The 17,974-nt window shown below is 51.2% G+C and overlaps 2 protein-coding genes and 1 long non-coding RNA gene across 12 annotated transcripts in view; 2 read left to right on the top strand and 1 right to left on the bottom strand.

Annotated features, from left to right (window-relative positions):
• Window positions 1–3,017: 3,017 nt before the first annotated feature.
• On the bottom strand, window positions 3,018–13,416 carry BLCAP (BLCAP apoptosis inducing factor). 5 transcript variants are annotated; one of them, XM_033094584.1, is made up of 2 exons: window positions 13,272–13,416; window positions 3,018–4,938 (listed from the first exon to the last, which is right to left on the bottom strand). In XM_033094584.1, the coding sequence occupies exon 2, from the start codon at window positions 4,760–4,762 to the stop codon at window positions 4,499–4,501; it is 264 nt and encodes an 87-aa protein (XP_032950475.1). In that variant the 5' UTR covers window positions 4,763–4,938; window positions 13,272–13,416; the 3' UTR covers window positions 3,018–4,498. The 5 variants fall into 5 exon arrangements, 2 of the variants coding, with proteins under 2 accessions (XP_032950475.1, XP_032950476.1); XM_033094585.1 differs by lacking the exon at window positions 13,272–13,416 and adding an exon at window positions 9,865–10,694; XR_004421799.1 differs by lacking the exon at window positions 13,272–13,416 and adding an exon at window positions 9,865–13,257 and having other exon boundaries at window positions 4,758–4,938.
• NNAT (neuronatin) lies at window positions 4,968–9,192 on the top strand. 5 transcript variants are annotated; one of them, XM_033094587.1, is made up of 4 exons: window positions 4,978–6,881; window positions 7,063–7,165; window positions 7,885–7,965; window positions 8,188–9,192. In XM_033094587.1, exons 1-4 carry the CDS (start codon window positions 6,634–6,636, stop codon window positions 8,275–8,277), a joined length of 522 nt encoding a protein of 173 aa, XP_032950478.1. In that variant the 5' UTR covers window positions 4,978–6,633; the 3' UTR covers window positions 8,278–9,192. The 5 variants fall into 5 exon arrangements, with proteins under 5 accessions (XP_032950479.1, XP_032950478.1, XP_032950477.1 ...); XM_033094586.1 differs by having other exon boundaries at window positions 4,992–6,881; window positions 7,885–7,960; XM_033094588.1 differs by lacking the exon at window positions 7,885–7,965 and having other exon boundaries at window positions 4,968–6,881.
• A 156-nt stretch (window positions 13,417–13,572) lies between the features above and the next one.
• The window catches only part of LOC117015823 (uncharacterized), a 35,729-nt gene continuing 31,327 nt past the window's right edge, over window positions 13,573–17,974 (top strand). Inside the window, exons 1-2 of one of the 2 annotated variants that reach the window (XR_004421802.1) lie at window positions 13,573–13,668; window positions 14,715–14,798. This is a non-coding gene — a long non-coding RNA (uncharacterized LOC117015823). Of the gene's footprint in view, window positions 13,687–14,714; window positions 14,799–17,974 lie in introns of both variants that reach the window. The other variant, XR_004421803.1, reaches the window with a different exon arrangement.

Raw genomic sequence — 17,974 nt, 5'->3', positions numbered from 1 at the left:
TCTTCTGGATTTCAGGAAGATACTGGGGTGCATGGATGCTGGGCTGAGACCACAAACATCTCTCACAGTCAGGACGGGCTTCCATCACTTGCCGAGGGAAGCGCTTCCTAGTTCTTCTCTCTTTTCAGAGCAGGTGAGTGTGAGGCGTGAGCTCTGTACTGGACGTCAGGAGACTGGGCTCGGGCTCGGGCTCGGGCTCTGCCAGCCGACTGGACGCAGGTGAGACTCCTTCTCTGCCCTCCTTTCCTGCAGCCACTCAGTGGGAGTCAGCTTTGCTTCTATCATCTTTCTCTGTCCTCCTCTCTCCCCAGCCTACCTCCTCCTGCCTTCCCAACCTCACCCACCATCACTCGTAGAGCTACTTCTTCCCACACCCAACACCCGAGATGGACAACGGCCTTCTCGAGAACGCTGCTGCTTTCACTGCTCAAATGCTATCCTGTTCCCTTCTGAAAGCATCCCACCTTGAATGCTGTTCTGATTGGGTCACCCCGGATCCCCATTCCTTGTTTGTGATGGTTCCAGTCAGCTGGAAACGGAAGAGTTCTCAGGGCTGACTTTTGGGGTCTGCCACCACCACGTCAGCCTTAGACCCTCCCTGTGTCTCCCAACACAGTCTTCTAACTTGAAATAGACTGAGCTCTATCCCAAAAAGCCTTTTTGGGTTTTGATTCTAGGGTAACCAGATACTAGTGGTCCTTCATTTTACTTTCAGCCCAGTATCTTGAAGCACAGAGATACTTGATTAGATGGTGGGAAATAACATCTCATGGATTATTTCACTGCTCAAACATTTACAGTCGTCCTCATGTCTCGGCCTGAATACCAACCCAGCAGAATGTCAGATCCCCTTAGAATCCTTGTATGGCACCTGCCGCAAGCCATAGTTTGTATACATGTATGATTATCTACCCAATGTCGTCCCCTTTCTCAGTAGCCTGGATGACTCTCTGATGGCACAGAATGTCCACCTTGTCTACCATGTGGCCCCAAGGCCTAATCCTGCATGGGATTCTGACAAGGACCCACTGATGAAATAATTCCGACCCCCGTGGAAGACAGGAGGCCTCCAGTCACTATGGAAGAGGAAGTCTGCCTAACCCTAACGCCAGCACTCCACAGAGGGCTGACCAAAGTCCTCTAGGCAAGCGATCTCCAAGGAGAGGGATGAAGTCCAGGAAGGCTTCCCGACAGAGGCAAATCTGGGCTCACGTGGTACATAGACTCCAGCATACGGAGGCTGTCCTGCAAGGGCACTGCCGCCTTCCCAGGGCTCAGTCACCTTTCTCCAGTGGATCCCAGAGGACTCTAAGTTCCTAGTCTATGAGGGCTAGGAAGACCACATTTCGCCTGTAAGGAAACTGAGGCCCAGAGCAGGGCACAGACCAGTTCCCAAAGAAGCCCAGAGCTAGGCCTCACGGGGTCTTGCGGTTACCAGTTATCTCGTGAGAAACCATGTCATATTAGGAGCCCAGAGACCAGCAGAATTGCAGAACGTGGCTTGCTACGGCCTGGTGCTGCTGCTCCTTTCCAGAAGATGTATCTACTTTTCATTTTCTTAAAAAGCATCTCAGGAAGGGGGATGAGATGTTGCCAGGGCTGCCTTGGCAAGGTGGAAAGCACTGGTGGGCAAGCAGAATGCTGATGTGGCAGTCACCTGGGGAGGGGGTGGGCTGCAGGCGCCCTGCTGGAAAGGGTCAGAAATCTTTCAGAGGGAGGCCTGTTTGTGACTCTTAAGCAAGGTTTGACCTACAACAGAAAGCTGCTTTCTGAGGGAGAGCAAAATAAGCAATAATCTTGGCTTCATTTATCATCCAGGTGTCTCCACAGGAGAGTAGGGCCACAAAAGCCTTTTTTGTTTGTTTGTTTTGTTTTTGGAATTTGCAATTGTCTATTTTCTTAAGTCTTCCCACTAGGCTAGAATCACGTGGTCCTGGACAGTCAGGCCTCGTCTCGCCCCTGAGATCCCCAGCAAGCACGGTACAGGGGCTCAGTGTTTGCTGAACAAACCGACTCTTCCGCGTGCCTGATTCCTCAGCTTGTCAAGACTTTGCTGAACCACGAAATACATCCAGAAACCCAGAAAAGAATTCAGAGATAGAAGCACTAGAGAATCAGATAGGAAAAATACTCAGCAGATATAATCCATAAAAGGTTGGTTCTTTGAGAATACCTTTACAATGGACAAAATCTCTGGCAAGTTTTGACCAAGAAAAGAGAAAGCACTGACAAGCAACGTTAGGAATGAAACAAATGAAAAACTGACAATGGGGAGATTTAGAAGGACAGGAGAAAACTACATAAAACTTGACAGCAAGAAATGAAAAACAATCTAGGTAGAACAGGTGAACTTCTATGAAATTACCCAAGCCCTTTTGCAACTGTTCTCTCAATAAACCCTCACCACAGCCCAGTGCCCTGCACAGAGCTCCTGTTACATTTTCTAGAAGAGATTGAGAGGTGGACACCCAGCACGGGACACTGACAAGCTACCCTGCTTTGTCTCAGAGGTCACAGCCACAGGACGCCGACGACACTGAACTGCACCAGTGTGGTGCTTGCAGCCATTGCTTGAGCCCCCCAGGTTGGATGGCCAGTCTTATTTATTTTTCCACTTGGAACGCCATAAGGGGTTTCACTTTATTTTTACTTCAAAAGCAGCACCATAAAAATCCTTGATGATTAGAGCTCCAGCTGTCTTATGTTGTTTGTCAAGGGATCGGTTACTCAAATCTCCTATGGAGGGAAACGGTTTCAGGCGAGAAGCCATGGGAGCTGAGAAACGCAAATGTCTCATCTCTGAAAACTTTCAGACTCCCTCCTGTTCGCCGCCTGGCCTGCCCTCTGCTCCCCCTTCCCCAACCCCACCATCTGCTCTCCAGAGAGCAGATCAAATTTTCGGGCTAAGGTACTCTGGCGCCAAGGACTCAGCCCCTCCATGCTACCTCCTGCACCCCACCAACTTAGAAATCCAACACCACGACCCAAATGGACTGCAGCCACATAAAACCACAAAGTAAAGTTTATAAAGCTTTATTAAACATTTCAAACAGCTGTGCAACGAACACACCAGAAATAAAAGCTCTGGAATAGCAGTCCAAATGTTCCACAAGTGTGGCCTCGCGGTCCCATTCCCTATGTGGACGGCCTCCAGCTCTGTCCTCCGCTTGGCCCACTTTCCTCCCTGCTCAGGTGAGAGAAAGATGGATGGTTTAGACCAGAAGGGCAACCACGCCGATCCCCAGTGGGCCGGGCCAGGAGAAAGTCTCGTGTGCCAACACTTGTGATGGAAGCGCAGAAAAGTCAGTGACAGTCACCAAGTCTTCCCGTGTATTCTTCACAATGTACAGTCTACATGTGCAGGTCTGAAGGAGCTCCTGGCATGAGGACGATGGCCACTGCTCCCCTCTGTCTCGTCTGAACCACCTCTGAGTCCAGTGTGCTGGTCACTCTGCAATCCCCATGCTAAATAAAAACTGCAGCGGCACCTACGATAGCTAGCTATTGCTAAACCTTAAAATCAGAACACATTCGATAAAGTTTCTTTAAAAGGAATATACACATGGATTTGTACACGTACACACACACGTACGGCACACCAAAAAATATCCAAACACCTATCAAGAGGGGGGCTCATGGTGTTAGGAAACACACAGGTACTCTCCCATTCACTCGGCCGGGGACTGCTAGATCTCCGTGAACACACCACCCCTCAATCCTGCGGAGCAATCACAGGAGACACAGTGAGGTCCCCTCCTCGGGACAGCGGAGGAGGGCCGGAGGCAGGGCGAAGGAAGTGAGCCTGAGCATGAGCCCAGGCACCCGGGGGAAAGAGCAACACGTATCTGTTACTTCTTTTTTTAAAACGAAGTGAAAAAATACTGGAGATTTGTGAACAACAAACAGTCAAGACGTGTTTCTGTCTAGCCTGCCGACCAAGGAAAGGAAGATGAAAAAGCGAGGCTCTTGGGCGTCAGCAATCTCTTTAAATTCGAGATAAGTGCAAAAACGAGCCCTGTCTTGGACAGGTGCTCCCCTAAAAAGGAAAGGGGTAGAAGAGAACTAAAGGGCCATCAGGACAGGGACTGAGGAGTCGGGAACATTCTGGGAAGGGAGGAGACCCTGACAAGGAGGGGTCATGGAGGTGACAATGAGACTGGCATTTTATCTGCCCAGGTCATGCTGGGGTAGTGGACCAGGATGGGTGCAGACTCCTCGCAGAAATGAGGCGAGGGGGTGGCCATCCTGCCAGCTGGGACCAAGATGGGGACAGAACACACACAACCACAAGACCACCCACGACTAAAGGACTCTACAATAAAAGCACTGGTCAGTGCTATTATTCACATTATAAGGATAAAACGTCACAGGCCAAAAAGGCGCCGTCAGGAATGTGGCACCCGCGGGCCGCGGGATTTGAAACTCCAATGCTTTATGACCTATGTCAATGCCTCCCCTCCCGTCTTCTGCTTCCTTGGAAAGCTAACTGGGCAGGCTGTTAGGTGCCCACAACGCTGGGGTCATGCGCGGATTCCGGAAGCGGGGAATCGGAGCAGTGGTACAGGAAACAGTTTCCCCAGCAGCTATAGCAGATGAGGAACAGGGCTGCCAGGAAAACCAAGGCACAAATTGTGCAAGGCTTCCGCTCCAGGAGGAAGCTGAGCAGGTAGAAGCCCATGAACATGGAGTGGCTGAACCACAGAGCGGGGTTGAGGGGCTTGGGGATGAGGAGGACGGGCAGCAGCCACTGGAGGCAATACATGATCTCTGCCGGGCAGGGCCTTCGCCAAGGCTGCCGGGCACCGCTGCAGGAACCGACCTAATGGGAGCCAGCAGGCGTGGGCAGCTGCCCTCTGCTTTCTTCAACCCTCACTCTGCAGGAGCTGAGCCGCTGTGCTCTCTGGCTGTCAGCCCGGGATCACCAAGGCAGCAAGGATCCTGAAGAGAAAAGTCAACACAACAAACAGACAAAAAAGACAGACAGACAGACAGGAAAAAAAAAAAAAACAGGAACAGAATGTATACTTATTTGGGAAAATGGATCATGGTTAACAACAGCAAATGTGAATGCCCTTTCCTCCCTGCCCACCCATGAAAGTCTACTCTTCTCCAAGTCACCATTTCAGGAAGCCTCCTGGGGTATCTCCCTCTGGGCTTCTCAGGGGCTCCACCAGAGGGCTCTTCCGGCAGGTCCGGCACAGTGGACGGGCTTTGCCTGGGCCCTGCCCAGCAGAGATCATGTATCGCCTCCTGGGGCTGCGGCCCGTCCTCAAGGGGTCCAGACCTCACAATACCGCCCTGTGGTTGCCACCGGCGGCCACGGGCTCCGCTGTGCCCCCACAGGATAAGGACAGGGTTCTGTCTCACAGCAGGTGTCAGAGGCGAGTAAAGCGAAGGCTCACTGCCCACCGGAGATCACAAGCAATGGATCCTCGCAAGCTGCAGCGGCAGTACCACCACCAAATATTTCGTTTTGCGATGGCAGCCTGGGACAAGCTTGCCTTTTTCAAATAGCCTGGCGTCATTTTGTCCAAACCAGCCAACTTCTTCGAAAGTCGATGTAGAAAGAGAAAAAAAAAATCATCATGCTACTTCGTCCAAACTGACCTCGCTTGGATCACTTACACTCCATCTGCTGCTGGCACTTGTATAGAACTTGACCTCTGTGAGCTTTTAATCAAAATTAATTTTCTATCCACATAGGGGCAAATGCCAGTTGGCCCCTGTACCAGGCAGCTCGCTGGAGAGAGGGGCTCTCCAGCGGAGGGCCATCGGTGCACGGGGACCTCACTCGCGTTCAGATCTTCCCGCTGTGCGTGGAAACGGAGCTACGGCAGCCACAACCCTCTGGTGGCGGTAGCAAAACCCCACTCCAGCCGCCCAGCACAACTGGTACAAAGAACTTCGCTGGCTGAGAAAGACCTACCAAGGGCCTGGGGGAAGGGGTGCAGAAGACAGATTGAAATGATCTGTCCAGCAGCAAACTATCCCAGAGCTTGTTCCAAACACTTCTCGGGAGAGCTTATCCCATCCCTTCCGCGCATACAAAGGTGCCAATCCCTCCCGCATACCTCCTACAGGGTAGATACGCGGTGACTACCGCTTTCCCGCCTAGAGTTTAGTGCCCTGGCTAGGCTGCCTGTAACGGCCACCGCCGTAGATCTACAACCGTAAGAAGGGGGACTCGAGTAATCAGGGACAGGTTAGGCGCTCAGCGACTCTCGTGAAGCAGAGGGCGTGGGCTTACAACGCACTGAATATTAGAAAAAGTGTTGAGCACAGGTTTGTGAAGCCAAGGCTCCTGGGGATCTTTCCTTCCTCCGCGGGGCAGATGATCGCTCTCTAAATTAGGTTTCCATCCATACCCAAGGTGGCTTGTGGTGTGGCACTGGACACTCGGCTCGAAGAGAGGGGCTCCGCACCAACAGGCGTGCACCCCCTGCCCTTGCCCTTAGCGCTACTCAGAGTTGCAGTTCCCCTCCATTTTACACTAAAATTTAAAGGCAGGCACGGCAGAATCTTCTGGAAAGGGGCTAAGATGAAACTCAGGAGGCGGGGGTCGGTGTGGAAAGAGCAGATGGATTATTTTTTCCTCTCCTGGCGAATGAGGAGCGCCCCTGGCTACCCCTCCTCATGGAACCCCCCCAAAAGCGCATGCGCACTCGAATGGTGGGTGGATACTTAAGGCGCGGCAACCGCGGCTGCGGCAGTGCGCCCAACAGCGGACTCCGAGAGACTAGCGGAGCTCGGCGAACCCGCGGCCTTCGGCAGCTCTCGCTCTCAACCACCCACCCAGCACTCTCGGAACCATGGCGGCAGTGGCGGCAGCCTCGGCTGAACTGCTCATCATCGGCTGGTACATTTTCCGCGTGCTGCTGCAGGTAAGTGTGCCTGGGTTCCGGGTGGGAGCGGGGGTCCTGATGCGCGCCCCTGAACCGGCAAGCCCACGTCGCAATTGCCGTCTCCTCTACCTGTCCTATCTTGATTGCCGCGATCCCTGCCTACCCGAGTGCCGCGGCCAGCACCACGCGCCCCCACCCGCTCCCTGCGCCCTCCTCCTAGCGCAGACCCTTCTCAGTGCGCCCGCGCCCGGCCGGGAACAAAGAGTTGGGGCGCGGCGGGCGCCAGCCGCCGACGAACGCCGAGGCTCTTAGCGACCAACGTGGTAAGAAAAAACCGCTACACCCAGACTCGACCCCAGGAGGGAGGCGGGGCACTTCAGTTTTGGCGAAAAGAGACTTTACAGCTCGCAGAGCGAAATTTTTCCGCTTTAAAAAACTGCGCATTGCGGGGAAATTTTCTTTAAAAAATATATATATATATATATAGCGCTTGCGGGGGTGGGACGAAAAATAAGTTAGAAAAAAGCACTCCTCACAAAAAACAAAACAAAATGCACTTCGCAAAAAAAAAAAAAAAAAAGAAAAAGAAAAAAAGAAAGAAATCCTCCCAAACCCAACCCACAACCAATTAGAAAAAAAGCAATTCGCGGGAAAAAATGAATTCAAGAAAATGCGCATTGCAGGAAAAATAAATCAGACAAAAGCACTTGGCAGAAAAAAATGCATTAGGTAAAAAGCGCATTGCAGAAAAAAATTAGACAAAGGAGCTAACAGAAAAATGAATCGGATGAAAGCGCTTTGAGGAAAACAATGAGAGGAAAAGGCTCCTCGCAGGAAAAATGGAAGAGAAAAAAAGCGCTTCCAAAAACACCAATTTGCTTTATTTTTTTTTAAAAAAAAAAGGGCAAAATGCTTTGTGTAAAAAGAAAGACACCAAAAGAAAGCGCTTTCCTTAAAATCATTTACCCTAAAAGCACCCTTTGCAGGAAGAATTCCCTGCTAAAGGAATCCTTTGCCAAAGGAATCGCATATTTCCTTCAAGGTGTTCCTGGAATGCTGCATTTACTGGGTAGGATTCGCTTTTCGAAATCCTCCAGGGACCCAGCCCATTGCAAGAAGTGAGGTATACCTAAGTTGTGGGTCCAATCAGCTGGCCGCCATGCAGCCTTCAGCACAGCTGGAAAAGCTCCAGCTGCCCTGACTCGTGGACGAGCTGCGCCCGGGCCGCCTCTCCTAGTTGGACAGGCGGGCGGGGCCGGGGGTGGGGTGGGGGTGGGCACAGCAGCGCTGTAGACAGGCTGCGGGTGCCCGCCTCTAAGGGCAGGTCCTGGGTCTCTCACTACAGGTGTTCAGGTACTCCCTGCAGAAGCTGGCATACACCGTGTCGAGGACCGGGCGGCAGGTGTTGGGAGAGCGCCGGCGAGCCCCCAACTGAGGCCCCAGCCCCCAGCCCTGGGCGGCCGCGTCACCAGGTGCTCCTGTGCATCTCGCCCAGCATGGGAGCCAGTGCCGCGCAGGAATGGGGGGTCCCCTGTGCTCTCTCGCCAGAGGAGCACTTGCCAAGGTCAGTGAGGGGCTGGTAGGCCCCGGGAGTGGCAGCACCGGCAATGACGACAATACCAGATCCTTTCCCAACCCCTTTGCACCCGTCCCACTGCCCTGCGTGGCGGGGTAGAGGGAGGAGGGGGTTGGGGGGAGCAGACCTCTGAGATTTGGGCATAGGCATTCTGATCTGGACCAAGTCGGGACAGCGACATCTCAGCCCCACCGCCGAGATCAAGACAACCACACCAGCCAGCAGAATGGACATGCCAACGTCACCAGCCAGAAGCCCTGAATCTCCGAGCAGCAGACAAGGCACCAACTTCGTGCCTGTGTGGCGGGCCTGGAGGGCGTGGGGGAAGGAGGAGGAGGAGGCCTGAGAAGCAGAGTGGGGCCCTCGCGCTGTCCCTCGCCCAGGGCACGCACGTGCATTCCAGCCTTGCTGCCTTTGCTCCCTCAAGTCCCCCTTTCCCCTCACTGCCTCCCAAACGCATCCCACCCGAAAGAAACGTGTCACTCAATTCGGACCTCTTCGGCCCGTAGACGAATCCCATCTTTACTAAAACACCTTCTCTGAGCCCCCAGCCCCTCACTGATCTTGCTTTCCCCTGGTCTCACGCAATTGTGGTCAATATTGTGGTAATTGCTAACTGTACTGACTGTATAAGTGTGCATTAGTTGTGTTTCCCCAGCTAGATTGTAAGCTCCTGGAGGGCAGGGACCACCTCGACAAAAAATAAAAACCCAGTACCTCTCCTGTCTCGCAAGTGTCCCTGGACCCTGCGGGCTGGCGGAGGCGCACCAAAAAGCTGTCTCTTGTCACTTCTTTTGCGGCTTCAGCACCTACTTCTAAGACAGGGCTGATGTGCCCATTGCAGAATGGGCGCACTGCTTGGCAGAGGGAGGGGGAGGCAACAAAACGGCAATACACGGGGACCCTCACACACCCACTTCCATTTCAACTTAACACTGTCCTGGGATAAAGGACCACATCCCTCTCTGCAAAGAGAAAGGTCTTCACTTGTGGTCTCCGAATAAGGGACCACTTACCCCTCCTGAGAGGGCTGGGTGCCTTCACTTGTCCTGGGTTAAGGGGCCTCAGCAGATAATCACTGGGAAAGATGGGAGGAGGGGAATGGTGGGAGTAGCCCTCAGAATGGGGTGTCAGGGGCCAAGGGGGTTTATCAGGACTTCAGTACATACAGCCTTATCACCATTCAGAAGCTCCAAGGAAATGAGCACTGGGCAGGGTGGGCACTGACTTGACAGTCAGTGTGGGACAAGCGGAGCTGTGGTGCTGCCCACGCCCCCGGGCTCTGTAATCTCCAGGACCACCACAGGGCCCCCATCCTACCTGGCCTCGCGGCTCTCCAGGGTCTCCTCCCCCACCCCACCCTGGCACCTCTCTCTAGTTCACTCTCTCCATGACCGGTTCTCTGATTCTCCCAGCATTAGCCTCCATATTCTCAGGGGTGCTTACCAGGTCCCTGGGCTCTGCCCTGCCATCATGTCAGGGTGGGCGGGCTGGCTGGCTGCTCGATTCCACACTCCTCTCTCCCACTCCTCAGTGAGTCAGGGCTCCTTTTACATGGGGTCAGCTGACTGCCTCAGCAAATGGCCCTGCCGCCTGTTCAGCCTTGTCTGGGGCTTTATGTGTCCCTGTCACTATACACCTGTTTCCTGGGTCAACACCCAGGGAGGGAGTTGGAAGGCCATAAATCTCTCTGCCACTTTTTCAAATCCCTTAGTCACAGCTGTCACAAACACTTCTGGAGCACACAGCACTTCACTCTCTTGAACCTAATCATGTTTCCCTGCCCTAAGCAAGCCCCTTGCGTTTCTCCACCCAACCGCCAGCCCTCTAGAAGCACCTATAACTTCCGTTCAGCATCAGAGAATTATGGGGGTAGAAGGTGCTGACCTGAGTTCTGGTATTGGCTTGCCATCAATCAATCCAGGGAAATTGGACAGGTCCCCCTACCCCTCACCATCAGTTCCCTTCTGTAAAGGGCTGCTAAGGTCCCAGTGAACCCTAACATACTAGAAACATTCTGCCATCCAAGTGGCAATCAGGACTCATAGAACTGGAATGGGGATGTACAAACCGAGTTAGGCTGGGTGGCTCCAGCTTCTACCACAGCCTGAAGGTGAGGCACGTCTCCTCTTGCCCCAGGGTGACTCATCAGCAGGCAAGGGACATACCTCCCTTCTGAAGCCCAGCTCTTGGCAGGCCTCAAGTCTGGGAGTGTCTGTGGTTTTCCACACTAAAATCCCAGAACCATGAACGTATTTCAACATGTGTTCTCAATGAAGGCTGCCCCTCCCCTCAGAGCCTTCGAGGGATGTGCCCAGGGCCCCACTGCCCCAGATGCTCTAATGTCAGCCCAGTTATAAAGGAGCTGGGGTCAGGGAGACAAGCTGCAGCAGAATGGAAGGACCTGGCTGCTCTGTACACAGCAGGCCCCCTTAGCCTCCTGTGCCTTCTTTAAACAGCAGGAAGCTGCTGGCAGCCCCAGGACTTTCCAGGTGATCTTGCCAAAGCCCATCTGTGGGTCTTCCTCCATCCATCCATCAGCAGGGTTCGGAGCATGCTGCCGTGAGGTGACAAATTTCTAGGCAAGGACTACCCTGGTGGGCTGCACCCACATGGGTGGGCTTGAGAGTGTAATGTCCACTTCCCCCATCCCCAAACCCTCATGTTTTGGCAGCAAACACAACGCAACAGAGAAGACAGAGGAATGCATTCACTTTCTATTCCTGTGTGATGCCTAGAAGTCCGGTCCAAACACATCTTGTTTATAAAATGTTTTCAGAAGTGATACCATTAAAACATTTTATTCTGATAGACAGCAATGGGCGTTGGAAGTGACTAGTTTTATTGCAAAGCCCTTAGTTCACAGGGCTAACTGTCCACAGGCCTCCCCTTTCCCTAAAGTGTCTCCATCACCCCAAGACTTCGCCCCCACAAGGCCAAGGATAGAGCAGATGAGTTGTGATGGGCCTGGGACAGAGGTGTGGGACTGCAGCCACAGGCGAGACTGCCCCAAGGAGGAGGTTTCTTAGCCTAACCAGTTGAAGGTAAGCCCCAGGGGAGTTCAGGTACCATGACTTGCAGAGGTGTGGGGTGCTATGTGACACAGTTACCTCTCTCCGTGGAGAATTTAGATTATGATTGAAGGAACGGGCAGAGAGGACAAGGTTCTTGAGTTTCCGCTGCGGGACAGCAACAGTTTATTACACAGGGGTTGGGTGAGGGAGAAGGTTTGCTGTGAGCCTTTGCTAGACATCTATTTTCAAACTTGTATCTACTCAGGAGCCAGCACCCTAAAGTGAGAATCTGAATTTGCAGTTAATTTTACCCTCAGAGATTTAAACGTGCACAAGCACGAACACGTGCATACGCAAACACGCAAACACACACACACACACACAATGTTGTGTGTACAACATTAGTCTAATCACAGTCTCTTTTCCCCTGGTGACCTCTTACTTCCTCTATATTTCCCAGAGACATGTCACTCCCTCTCGGGGAACGATCCTGTTCACCCACCCTTCGTCCCCTTCTCCCTCCCATAGGGTCCATAGCCCAGCAGGATCTAGATTCCTGAGCATTCCCAGAACGGGAAGTCAGAGAGGCAGGCAACGCATGGTCCATGGTACATCACACAGCGACAGGTTTGAATGGAATGCATGTTTCAAATATAAGAGAACAGCAACAAAAAGATGACCAAACCCAGACTTCCAGATTCCTCTTTGAAACAACATATTACAGATAAAACATTAAACTGTTTTTGGCAGCAATTCTACTAAGACCAATTTCAGATATGGAATTGATCTGGTCACTGGAAACCAACCAGGACTCTGACTTTTTGAACAGATTTGCTTGACATTAATTAGCCACTGATTTAAAACAAACACATAAACAAGATCTAACCCTTGGCATTAGCACTTAAGCTGGAACATTTTTTTGGTCCTGGCTTTGGTGTTCCCGTGCAGAAGCCTGAGGGGATGGATGGACCATGTCAGGCAGGGCAAACAGAAGCTGTCCCCAACACACCAGTTCCCTGAAAGGGATGATAAAACACGATCCAAACCTATAAACAAGAAAAACCATTTTTTTCCTAGGACAGACCTCAGTCTGTTCCAACATTCAGTGTTGAAAAGGAACACGGAGGCCTGGAAGGAAATTAAAGAAGGTTTGGAAAGGGGAAGGAAAAAGCAACTCTCCCCCACCCCCCATTCTTCTTCCCAGGCCATTAGTGTGCCAGCCATTCCATTCCTCAGCTGCCCTTGAGGGCCACTCCCCATATATATTGGAAGAAAGGCAACGGGTGTCCAGACTTGATGCAAAGTTAGAGGGAGTAAGAAGCACCCGAGACTCAAAGCAGAGCGTCGATCTATCACCCCAGACACCAAAGCCGAGGCCCGGGGCAGGAGACCCTTTCTCTCCTCTCCCCCACGTTCCTTTTGATGTAAAAAATGCAACCGAAGTGGCGGGGACAGAGTGACAGGCCTCTCAGAAGCTGGGTCCCCTGCCATGGGCCCCGGGGCTGAAGAGGGGATGGTCGCGCCCCCCAGCCCCGCGCTCCCCAGCTCTCTGCCTGCCCGATCTCGGGAGCAGACAGGCGAGCGCTGACCTTGGAGGCCAGAACGAGAAGCCAGGAGTTCCGTGACCCGCCCTCGGGCCGGCAAGGGGGACCCCCAAGGCCCAGGCCGGGTCCCAAAGAGGATAATCACGTGACAACGAACAGAGGTGGCCCCGAGAGTGCGCGGAAAACCCCAGGGAGGGACCGGGAGACGCCTAAGGTGACCCCAAAGGGACAACATGGCGGCGCGGACGCATTGAGGGCCTCTCATCCCTCCCCCAAGATGCCGACACCACGGTACCTGCGAGCCCAGCCATGGCGCCGCCGCCACTGTCGCCTTCGCTGTCGCAACCTGCTTCCAACTCAGCGAGCCGCGGACGCCGCAGGAAGCAGGGGAGACGCCCCCTTCGTCTTCTAGTCCAGCCGGCCGAGGACCCCTTCTGGGATTGATCTCTACGGAAGATGCCTGATCGTACGACCCAAATTGCGGTCCCTCTCGCCCGATATCCCCTCAATATCCGCCCCCACATAACTCTTTGAAGGCATGCTACGTCCGTGTGCGGAACTCTGGGAGCTCTGAAGTCTTCAAGCCCTACGAATTTCCAATCAGGCGCAGCCTGGGCAGCCCCGAATCACGGGCCCATGGCCCCCTCATGCATATGCAGCAGATTGTGATCTTTACTCATTGAGAGCTGAGGGTGCGTATCTTAGCCTCTGTAAGTGAGCTTGTTGTTCCCTATGGTCCCCGTGAATGACCCGTGTACTACGGGAAAACCTTCTCGTGGCTCAAAGTCCGGCCCCTACCTGGCCCTTTCATCAAGAGGTCAAAGTGGAGCTGAAAAATCTGGGCTCAGGACTCAGGACCTGACTTGGGGTCAGGACCTCACTCCTCCCCCTGCCCTACACTTTGGGCAAGCCACTTCCCTACCCCGACTCTCAGCTTCCCCATGTCTGACGAAATGCCTAGCCTAGCTCATAGGGTTGTTATGGGGATTGACTGAGTCTGTGTGTTTTTTTTATTAGCTAATGAAGCACATTCCTGGAGCGCTTACTATGTGCAAGTGCAGTGCTAAAGGCAAGAGGGTAGAATGGAGGGTGACATAGTCACTGTTCTAACCTCAAGGCGCTGCCCAGTCTAGTGGAAGAGAGTTGGGGGAAGGGAGAGGAAAGACAGTCATCAAATAATCACTATCTGTGAATCATTTTAATCAAATCTATAGAATTATGCATCATGGGAAGTACTGTGGAGGAAAAGTGTTATGAAAAATTAATGGCGTCCTAATGCAGGGTGAAGGATGAGGGCTGAGGGTGAACCCACCTTGGGAAACTGGGATTTAGGCAGAGAGTCCAAGGACAACTAGAAGTTGTAGAGGGCAAGAGAGAAGGGAAATGTTCTAAGCAGAAGGAACTACTTGTCCCAGATGTAGAGGTGGGAAGGAGTAGGGGGAGGGTGAGTGAGCAAGGAGTAGAGCAGCTGATGCTCCCTGATGAATTTCGATTTTATCTTGAGCGTAATGAGAGGCCGTTGTCATCAGGGGAACGAGACCAAATTCGGGTTTCTGAAAGTCCACCCTGGCTGCATGGCTTGGAAGGCCCTTGGGAGCTGTTGCAGCTTTCCAGGTGCAAAGTAATGATGACTCGGAGAGGGTGGTAGGTTGGGGAGGTAGAGAAGTAAAGGGTGTAGATTGGGTGTGGATGCTGGGGCATCGACAATAACCCTTAGGTTTTTGCCTTTTGTATAAAGGAGTGAAAGAGCCCTTGACTAAGGTGGTGAAGGCTGAAGAAAGATCAGATTGAGGGGAAAGATCAAGAGTTTGGCTTTGAGAAGGTAAGTTTGAAATGCCTGGGCGGCATCTGGATGGAGAGCCTCAATATGCCGTTTTATATGAGACCGGAGCGCAGAAGAGAGGTCTGGACTGGAGAAACATATGTGGGTAACATCAGCTCACAGGTGATACATCATAGAACTAGATGAGATCCCAAGGTAGGGAAGGTAAATAAAATAGTAGGCAGAGTAGAAGGAGCCAAGAAAGGAGGCTGAGAAGCAGTGACCATTGAGGTAGGAGAAGGACCAGGTGAGCATGGGATCCCAGAGAGAAGGTTTCAAGAAGGAGAGCATGTTTAGTAGGGCTGACTCCTGTGGGGACAGAAATGGCACCTTTTGGTTTGGTTCAAGGAGGGCTATGGACTGTATCCTTTATGTTGCAAGTTCCAAACAGTACATCACAACACCACACACACACACACACGCACACACACACACACACCCTAAATGAATTGGCATAAAAAATAAGTAGCCTGCCACTCTAATTGAGTAGTTTGACAAAGTAATCAAGGACATTTCCTCCCTCAGGTTGATTTCATCTCTGCTCTGCTGTCCTCATGTTGGTTTCGTGCTCAGGGTCCTAAGATGGCCATGCCAATTCCTGGGGTCATAGCCACATCAGGAAGCTGTCCATGTGTTCTGTAGCTGAGACTCAAACCGGCTGTGGCCTCTCTCTATCTTGCTGCTTATAGGCTCAGGATCAGTGCATCCATGCCCGGAACACCCAGTATTCAACACCAGTTTTATGGTGGAAACTCTTGTTGAGAGAAAAAAGAAGGGGCTATGTGTTGGCAAGGATGTGGAGCAACTGAAATTCTTGCTCAAAGCTGGTGAGGAAATTGGTGCAACCACTTCAGAAAACCAGCAGTTTTTATTAAATCTAGACATACACGTATGCTATAACCTAGAATTTCCACTCCTGGATTCATTCTAAGAGAAATGAGTGCCTATGTCTACAAAAAGACTTGCATAATAATTTTCATAGCAGACTTATTTATAGTTCAAACTGGAAATAGTCCAATGTCCATCAACAGGAGCATTAATAAATTATGGCATGTTCATCCAATGGAATACTATATTTTACATATAAAAGTACAAAATACTGACACAAGTGACACCACGGATTAATCTCCTATACAGTATGTAGACTCAAAGAATCCATACACAAAAACAGTACATATTGTCAAGGGCAAAACTAAACTATGGTGATAGGAATCAGAATAGTCGTGACTTGGGTCATGGGGAGGACAGATGGGAAAGGAGCAAGAGGGACTTTTCTGGGCTGCTGGAAAAGGTCTGTGTCTTAATCAGGTTGGTGATGCCACGGATAAAAATTCAAGTTCTACCTTAATTTTAGGGGACTTTATGTACGATATACCCTAAGAAAAATAAAAGAGAGGAAGGGGTCCTGCCAGCCCATGTCCTGTGATGTGTGCTGCTGAGCCAGAATCAGAAAGTCCGTTTTGGCGGAACTCCGCCTTCCTGTAACCATAATGCCAGGTCTGAACACTGACAAGGTCTCAGTGGCCAGCCCTCTCCACTTTGGAGCCCCAGAAAACTGGAGAAGGTGAGGCAGGGCTGCTTACTCATAGGGCTGGTTCTTGCCCAGGTCGTTCTCTTCTTCTGTATCCACAAGTCTGCTTTACCCTCCAAGCTCAGTTCCTGGTGGTAGAAATGGCACCAAAGCTGGGCTCTGACTTGAGCTGCGACCAGGAAGGTCTTTCTGCCCTAAAATTTTGCTCCATAGACCTCAACTTCCTGCCAAGGCCTCTCCAACCTGCCCTCTTCACCACACACCCAAACTTAATACGTAACTCCTGCTCTCTCCTGCTCCACACTCTGCAAGTCTTGTCCATCCCTTCTGAGGAGGTGTCCCCTCTCCCCTGTCTTCACCTGTCAAGAGCCTCTCCAGTCATCAAAGTCCCAGATCAAATACCGCCTCCTCCATGAAGCCTTTGCATTAATTCAGCAAACATTTATTAAGCTCACAAAATGTCACAGGCCCTGTGCTAGGCATGGGGGATAGAGAAGTGAATAAGACAAATGCCATCAGTCTGAGGAGATGGACAATTAAGCGGTGCCAATGTGTGCGTACTTTCTATGACTGTTAACTCTCACTAGACTGTGAGCTCTTTGAGGCAGCACTCTTTATAGGTCATTTCTTGGCCTAAGAGTCCAGTACAGGGCCTGACAGGGAGGAGGAGGCAGTAGCTGTTGGATGAATGAATGAATGAATGAATGACCAGGCCAACCTCTTCCCTTTCTCATTTGTCCTCCAAGACTCCGATTTAGCTGATACCAGCTCCATGGAATTCAGTTGGAACTGGATGGCAAATTTGGAGCTAAATGAGAAAGAATCAGCCAAAAAGTGTATGTTATTTACAGAACAATGTTTTGTGAAACCACAATACCTACTTTTCTGTATCATCACTCCGTTTGACAATCACTTCTTATGAAAATCAGTATTATTTCCTTCCCAAGACTTAGATTCAGAAAATTTAACCAGTAATGGAACAATTATTTGTCAAATCACCAAGGAAGCTATGTAATATAAAAAGATTTAAAATGTAATAAGAAACATTATTACCAAGGTGACCAAAGAAACAAGCTCTGGAATAGCGTTGACAGCAGCCAGAATGCCAGGGTTTTGAGCCTACTCTGCATTTACTAGCTGTGTGTTGTTGAGCAAGTTACTTAACCTCCCTGTGCCTCACTTTTCCCATCTGTAAAGTGAGGTAAACATTGGAATTTACCCCATATGGCTGTTTCTGGGAATTCAATGAGTTCATTTTAGGTGCTTAGACTAGCACCTGTCACATAGTTAGCACACATAGTTAGATACCTATTACTGCAAATGGCTAAAATAGGCTAGCCCAGGGCCTCCCAACCATGGCCCTTAATTTTACCATCCTTAAGGAGGCAGAAAAAGTGGGTTCAAATCTGTCATGACTTTGCAAGGTCCCTGCCTACTCTGTCTTCAATGTCTCCAACTCTAAAGCCCTTTTGTTCAGACTTCTTAGGACTTCCCTACTTTTGGACAGCTAGTGCTGCTCTTTTAGCCAAGTCTATGTTGACACCTAGTGGTGATATGGGGGAATGCCCAACATTCATACAAAAGTGTCGTCAACCCATTAATGAGACGGACAATAATGGTCTATTAAGGTCTTCCTATATGCCAG

The sequence above is a fragment of the Rhinolophus ferrumequinum genome, chromosome 23 (assembly GCF_004115265.2).
Source record: "Rhinolophus ferrumequinum isolate MPI-CBG mRhiFer1 chromosome 23, mRhiFer1_v1.p, whole genome shotgun sequence".
NCBI lineage: Eukaryota > Metazoa > Chordata > Mammalia > Chiroptera > Rhinolophidae > Rhinolophus > Rhinolophus ferrumequinum.
This window is presented reverse-complemented; position numbering and strand designations above follow the sequence as displayed.

Bases quoted from the DNA above. Each gene is read 5' to 3' on its own strand.
- BLCAP (XM_033094584.1), bottom strand. From the start codon at position 4,762: ATGTATTGCCTCCAGTGGCTGCTGCCCGTCCTCCTCATCCCCAAGCCC.
- NNAT (XM_033094586.1), top strand. From the start codon at position 6,634: ATGGAACCCCCCCAAAAGCGCATGCGCACTCGAATGGTGGGTGGATAC. The intron at 6,882-7,062 runs GTAAGTGTGCCT...CCCTCCTCCTAG, and splicing joins TTTTCCGCGTGCTGCTGCAG to CGCAGACCCTTCTCAGTGCG. The intron at 7,961-8,187 runs GTGAGGTATACC...CTCTCACTACAG, and splicing joins GACCCAGCCCATTGCAAGAA to GTGTTCAGGTACTCCCTGCA.